A 7,652-nucleotide genomic window follows, 5' to 3' on the forward strand; every position below is an offset into this window, starting at 1 on the left:
CTCGGCGTCCAGATCGCCGACGGCAGCACCAGTGCCCAGGCCTGCGCTCCGGACTGGAAGCCGGAGTAGATGGTGCGTGAGCCCGTCGTCGCACGCACTACCTTACCGGCCGGCGGCGCCGTGTTGAAAAGTCTTGCGGCAGACGTGCGGCGAGGGCTGGCGGTGTTCGACGTCTCGCTGCGGATTCCACCGCGGCATCTTTGCGACGATGAGAAGCTGGTGGTTTGTAGAGGTAGGCGTGTCGGTGGCGTCGTCGAGGAATCGTCGGCCGCTTGCGATGTGCAGACAAGTACTGGAAGTAATGCTGCATGGGAAGAGGAAAACAATCGCGGATGCTGCTACGGAAGAGGACTATCTTGTGTAGGATAAGTGTCAAAATTACTCTACTGTTTTCTTCGTAGACAGATTGATAACTATCGGTGCTTCTAGTATGTTTTACTTTGTTTCATCGAAATTTTAGTATAAAGGACCACTCTGCCAAATAAATTAACCAAAAGGACCACCTGCAAGTGTAAATGCCAGAATAGACTCCCGCCGGTGTGACGGCGGACACGTGGCAAGCTGCCGCCCTAGCACGAGACGACAAGCCCCACATGCAGCAGCACGTTTACTCGTCATGCCCGCCACCGGTCTGCGTTGCGTCCTGGTGGGCCGAGCTGCTCATGCCTATGGCGGCAGACTTAGAGCAAGTACAATAGAGTCCAGTCAGCTGACTATAAGACATTAAATAATATATTTTAGATGAGTTGGAGGAGAGAGAAGAGGAGAGAGAAGGGAGGTGGGCTACTATGCAATAGCCAGCTCTTGCACTTGCTCCTAGGCACCTTGTGAGAGTGAAATGTGGGCCATATTTTAGTAAAGTACTACATTCTTATAACCAACTATTGTACATGTTAGCTATATGATGACTACAAATGATATGATATCTTATTATAGCCAACAGTTGGCTATACTATTGGAATTGCTCTTAGGTGGCTGGGTGCCTCCACTTACCCTGACGATAGGTCCTAGCGTTCGATAGCCACCACCCCTGGCCCGACTCCCAGACTGAGTGCTCTAATTTTCAGACACAAAAGTCGAATCCGACATTTGCTATACTATTCTAAATTGTGCTGATTTCGGTAAGGTGATTACTATCAAACCGTTGCAATTTAGCTGATTTCAAGTTTTTTTTTAGATAGAAGGCCAGAAGTGGCCCGACTTTAAATTAATAAAGCCAGAGAGGTTCCAGGTATCATACAAACGGCTGCGGCATACAGCTTAGCCAAAAGTGCAACAGCATAAAAACACACACCCTGGGGGCGGCACCCCACATAGACCGCTCTAAGCTTGACTGGAAGGATTACGCCGCATTCTTGGGCTTTGATTTCTTGGTCTCACGGACGCGTAGAGCTCCCTCAGCTCGCTTGTCAGCCGTCTGAGATCCTCACTGTCTCCTGGTTTTGCCATGGGCGGAGCGCCTTGGAGGCGAAACTGGGCAACAGCCCCCCCTTCCAAAATACGTACGTATACTATGCATCGGCATTCCTGCAGTACTGGCAGCTTTTGTTTCCTGTACTCAGCAATCGTGGAAAGGGCGCATGACAAAGAGGCCTGAAATCTCACCCGGCTCTTCCCTGCATCTGCGCAATGGGTAAATAGGCATTGACTGTCTGACCGAATGGGGATGGGCAGCGCCAATATAAAAAGTAGTGGATAATTTTTTTGTTTAACCTCGAGAATTGGGTCATGGACTCATGGTTGAAGTTTTTTGCTTGATTTACCGAAAACGGAAAGTGGTCCCTAATGCTGAAAGGGACAGCTACCAGAAATAGTAATTATGACCACATTCAGTTCGCACATGAAGCCATCCGCATTTATGAGGAAGCGCACATCATTTTAATACACGGACAAAAAACACAAGCTCTACCATTTTTCATCCTCCGGTCCAGAATAAGTATTGGCATGTAATATAACTACACAAAGTTACATTCCCGAAAATAATATTAGCGTTCATGATTCCAGCTGAGCATGTAAAAAATAAATTAATAGCAGTTGATGTACAAAAAAGATAGAAACTACATCTAGATCTATGGAAAACCTACTATTGTTACATCCAAATCAGCGGAAACCTACAGGTCAAGATTCCAGGATGTAGAAAAAGCAAAAAAAATACATCCACCGCTTCCATTTGCCATCATTCTGTATGTAAAAACAAGATCGAAAGTACAGTAGACTGAAATTTGTCTACTTCTCATCAAAATTTTCTAATATTAGCTGTCTGATGATATGATGTATATACCTGCTAGCTTCTTGTCTACCAAATGTTACCTACTTCATGTCTACCAAATGTACCTGCTTCATGGCAATGAGGCAGTCCTGCGCAACAGCTCGCGTGTAGTCGGAGTCCCATCCACCCAGCTTCACCACCACATCTGCTTTCGCATACGCCAGTAGTCCCACTGCTAACACTTCTGCGGGCTCTTCCTCATTTGCAGAGGCTTGATCTACATGAACCAGCACAATACATCAGATGTAGCAAGAATCAAAATCTACAGACCTGCAGGCGTACATCCAGCTGCAAAAATTACAACCAGAATTAGGAGAAACTAATATTGTTACATATCTGATATTTTCTGGATGTAGAAAATAGGAGTTGCTATTGATTCACGCGACGCCCAGACTCCCCAGTTGAGGCGCGAGCCAGGGGCTTGGCAGAGTTGAGAGGGGGGAGCAGTGGATCAAACCATGGGATACAGGGGCCCGACGGCGTGCGGTGGGTGCGAGGCCCTTCCCGGCGGTGTCCATGGAGACGGGCCTGCAACGCACGGCGGAGGTGGGTGTCCGCTGCGCCGCCCCTCGCCTCGGGAGCGCACAACACCTGTGATTCGGCCTCGCATCATACCCCGAGCACTACCAACTCCATGGCCGCCGCCCCTTTGCCATGAAGTTTCTAGAAGGCGGGGAGGAGCAAGGAGACGCGGGGGCGAGGGCGAGGGAAGCGACGAGGAGCACCAACTAGATCATGCTGTTGGTCGGCGGCCGGGGAGAGGGCGGAGGATGGGAGCGAAGCAGGCGGATCAGAAGCCATCCCGATGGCCGGAGAGATCTAGGATCCCTTTGTGTGTGTGAGAGCCTGTGGGAGAGAGACGAGAAGGGGAACGGCGATTCTCGAAGGGGCGGGTTCTCGAAGCGCGTGGTGTCGGTCGTTGCTAGGTCCTGCTTCTCTGGAGTCCCACGATCGACATCGTACGGACGAGAGGAGGGAGCACTCCCTAAAACAACACGGTGCCCAGGCAGTTAATAGATTTTAGGTCCTTCTATTTATTTTTTACAAATAAACCGGCAAGTCGCTTAGTATGTCAATTTTACAGGAAATCAAGAAATTGCTCAGCTTGGCATCGGTGGATATTGGCTAAACAAAATATTTTCCCTCTCTTACTTGCTACTTCCTCCAATAAGTATACGTTCAGTTATTCCCTTTAATAAAAAAAATTAAAATTCAACCAACTTCATATAAAAAATATCAAAATATGTGACATCATATTAGTGTCTTGAAGCAAAATTTTGAGATAATAAACAATAATATTAATTTAGTATCATAAATATTGATATTTTTTAGAAGTTGGTCAAATGTAATGAAGCTTAACTTAGGATAAAAACTAAACGTAAAATATTCGGGGACGAAAGGAGTATATAAACTCCTAAAATCAGGAAAGCTGCATTTTCAAGCTTAAAAATCAAATGTCACTGTTGCAAAGGAAACTATAGCAAAATTAGCATGAAGAATTGATTTGGCGGCCAAAAGTTTTTGGCCCCCCCTCTACTTTTGGTCACGCTCCGCCACTGGGTTTTGCCTTGACGGTCCAGAGCTGCAGGAAAATACACATTTTGTAAATCAGATTAGCGGGGTTGTTTATCAGTTTCTTCTCAATGGTAAGCTTATTGCGCACTGTCCAAAGGGCCCAAGACTGAGCCAGGAAGAGGGTCCAGAGAAGTCTCCTGGCCCTCCCAGAGAAACTAGATAGGATGGCGTGAAACTGTGAAAAATTGGCTGGGCACCAATTGCAGCCCAAGACACTGCGCAGCGCGCTCCAAGAAAATCTTGCCATCGAACAGGAAAAGAGGATGTGGGACGAGTCCTCCGGGGCGCCGCAGAGTGCACACGCCCCCGAAGCGGGACCGTTTCTGCCCGCCACCAAAAGGCTGGAGGGGAGCCTGTCAAGGATGAGCAGCCAGGCAAAGATCTTGATTTTGAGTGGAACCTTGGCCTCCCACACGTCCTTGTGGTATGCAACCGTCGCCCCTTGCGAAAGTTTGTGGTACATCGATTGGACGGAGTAGAGACCAGAAGGGGACAAGTGCCAAACCACCTTGTCAAGCATATCCGAGGCGGTGAAAGTCTGGAGTTGAGAGGTGAGCAAGTTCCATTGATTCATCCCTCTTGGTCCAAGGAGCGACGGAACCCGATGTGTGGACCGCCGGGGCACACACGGAGGCAACCAATTGGTTTGTGTCCTCGCGGATAGAGAATAAGTAAGGGAAGGAGTCTTTCAAGGGTTCCCGCCCAATCCACCGATCGGACCAGAATCGAGTGCGGCGGCCATCACCAACAGCATGCTTGGCTCCGAGCTTGAAGTAGTGTTTGATCTTGTGTATACTCTTCCAGAACTGGGAACCCCCTTGGCCCGAGCCTGAGAAGAGGTCAGACGCATCCGGATACTTGGCCTTGATGATTTTGGACTAGATGGTGTCATCCTCGTTATACAGCTTCCAGACCCATTTGAGGAGCAGCGCGATGTTCATTTTCCTTGTACTGAGGAGGCCCAGGCCCCCCATGTCCTTAGGCCGGCACACCGTGGGCCAGTTAACCAAGTGATACTTGCGCTTTGCCCCAGAGCCTTCCCAGAAGAACTTGGAGCGGTGAGAGTCGAAACGGGTGCGGATCCCCTCATGAAGGAGAAACAGGCCCATGGCAAAGATAGGCGTGTTGTCGAGGCAGGCATTGGAGAGAATAATTCTCCCACCCGAGGAGAGTAACCTACTCATCCAGGGTTCGATCCGATCAGCCAGCTTTCTTACTAGATAAAGCCATTGTTCGAGGCGCAGCTTCCGATCAGAGATGGGCAGACCAAGGTATAGGAAGGGGAAAGACCCCAGCTTGCAGTTCAACTTGTTGGCGACTCTGGTCTGTTCATCTCTAGATTGGCCCATGACTATGACTTCACTTTTGTGATAATTAATCTTGAGACCAGACATGTCTTCGAAACACATCAGAAGGAATTTGAGGTTGGCAATGTCTTCCTCTGTGTTTTGGACCAGGATGAGGGTATCGTCCGCGTATTGGAGGTGAGAGATACCTCCAGGAAGTAAGTGAGGGACAACACCGTGGATGTGGCCCGCCGCGCCAGCAGCAGAAAGAATACCGGACAACGCCTCCCCAATGAGGTTGAACAGCAGCGGCGAGAGAGGGTCCCCTTGACGCACACCCCGTTTGTTTCTAAAGTACGGGCCGAGCACCCCATTGATTGAAATAGCAGTCTGGCCCCCGGACACCAGCTGCAAGATCCGGTGAATATAACCTTGGTTGAAGCCCTTGGCACGAAGCACTTCCTCAAGGAAGCCCCAATTGACCCTATCATAAGCTTTCTCGAAATCTAGCTTAAGCAAAATCCCTCCAAACTTTTTGACCCGCAACTCATGGACAATCTCAATAAGGGCGAGCGGGCCTTCCAGAATATTCCTTCCCCGAATGAAGGCCGTCTGAAAAGGGCTTGTGATTTTGTTGGCGACATGATCAATGCGGGAGGCATATGCCTTGGATACGATCTTGAACACCACATTGATGAGAGCAATTGGGCGGAACTGGGACACCAAATCAGCACCAGGGACCTTGGGGATCAGCGCAAGGATCCCGAAGTTGAGTCTAGAGATGTCAATGCGCCCCAGCACAAAGTCATTGAGGATGTGGATGACTCCAAGCTTGAGCCAAGGCCACATGCGCTTGAAGAAGATTGGGGGGAAACCGTCTGGGCCCGGGGCCGTGTTGGATTTCATGTCAGTCACAATATCCTCGAGCTCCTTCTCGGAGAAGGTTAACATGAGCTGTTCATTGTCCGCAGCCGACACCTTAGCCGCCTCTCCCCAGACATTAGGGGCCACCGAGCACACCCTCTGAGAGGAGGAGCCCAACAACTCGCGGTAGAAATCGTAGATCACTTGTTGGATGATAATGGGATCCGAGGTAGGGCCTGAAGGGGTGACAATAGTGGAGATGGTGCACTTGCGTCTTCTACCGTTGGCGACAGCTGATTTCAAGTGACTGCACTGATTAAAACTGGCCAGTGTTTCATTTTGGCAGATTCGCTTGCACAGAGAGTAGACTGTTGTTTTCGATGACACAGATTTTCTCGTGAGGATCTGGTTCAATTAAATTCTTCATTCGCTATGCGCTCTCATTCTTAGTGTCTGCATCACAATCCGCATACCCATTTTTTCTTCACCGATTCTTCGCTTGCATAGTTGTTGCTTTCTTAGTTGATGTCACTAGCTTGCTGCTCAAGCATTCTCGGATGATTCACTCTCTACTTGCTCTCGGAGATCAAGGCAAGGTGGGAAAAATGGCGCAAAAAATTAGGCGTGAAAAAATTAAGTGGGAAAATCAAATTTCTTTATTAAGACATATCGCATAATTAAGATACAATACATCTGAAATGTAAATATGGCTCCACACTACAACATAAATTAAAATAAAAGGGCACACTTAAACTGAAATTAGGCTCCTCCTCAACATCACTCTACCTGCCATGCATCTAACGACCATTTTCATGTCCTATCGTCACAAGATTGCTCTTCTACTGCATGTACTTCATCAGTTCATTCTCTTAATCTCTGTATTTTTGCCTCCTCATACCCCCATGCACCCTCTTACACCATCATCTGGTTTATGTGGACTTTGATCGCTCCTTCTCTCGATCTCACGAGACTCTCTCTCTCGCTCACGATCAGGACGAACAGATGAACACACGAAGGTTTTTGGCATGCATACAACATGCAGTTTTCTCTCTATTCTCATTCCCTTTTATTACAGAGGATTATTACAGAGGATCACGATCATGACTAGAACCACGGCGCTCGTGGTGAACCCGCCATCCCACGTTCGAGCGGATCAGAGCAGCACAACGATCGTGCAAATGACTAAGTAAACGATGCTATCCAAACCCCTAAGTTTTAGCTGAACTTAACTGAACCTAAACGACACTTATTCTGAACCTGACGAGCTAGATTAACTGACAATCTCCCCCTAATCTAGTTGTCCTTCACCTTGATGATGCCGATGCGGCGTCGCAGCTCCTGAAACTGAACGCGAGCTAGGGACTTCGTCAGGATGTCGGAGAGCTGATCCTCGGTACGCATGAACTGAACGTCAATGTTTCCGTTCTCCACGCACTGGCGGATGAAGTGGTACCGAATCTCGATGTGCTTGCTCCTGTCGTGGAAGACAGGGTTTTTCATCAGCGCGATGGCCGATTTGTTGTCGACGCGCAGCTCCGTGGCGTCGCCGTCGTGGCCCATGAGCTCGCCGTAGAGCCGCTTGAGCCAGACGCCTTGGCACGCCGCCGTCGTCGCAGCGACGTACTCCGCCTCGTAGGACGACAGCGCGACGATTTTAT

The 7,652-nt window shown here is 48.9% G+C and overlaps 1 protein-coding gene across 1 annotated transcript; it reads right to left on the minus strand.

Annotated features, from left to right (window-relative positions):
- Positions 1-1,954: 1,954 nt before the first annotated feature.
- LOC124655423 (probable inactive shikimate kinase like 2, chloroplastic) lies at positions 1,955-3,129 on the minus strand. The gene is made up of 2 exons (XM_047194320.1): positions 2,727-3,129; positions 1,955-2,486 (listed from the first exon to the last, which is right to left on the minus strand). Exons 1-2 carry the CDS (start codon positions 2,785-2,787, stop codon positions 2,311-2,313), a joined length of 237 nt encoding a protein of 78 aa, XP_047050276.1. The 5' UTR covers positions 2,788-3,129; the 3' UTR covers positions 1,955-2,310.
- Between the last annotated feature and the right edge of the window lie 4,523 nt (positions 3,130-7,652).

Source organism: Lolium rigidum, chromosome 5 (assembly GCF_022539505.1).
Source record: "Lolium rigidum isolate FL_2022 chromosome 5, APGP_CSIRO_Lrig_0.1, whole genome shotgun sequence".
NCBI lineage: Eukaryota > Viridiplantae > Streptophyta > Magnoliopsida > Poales > Poaceae > Lolium > Lolium rigidum.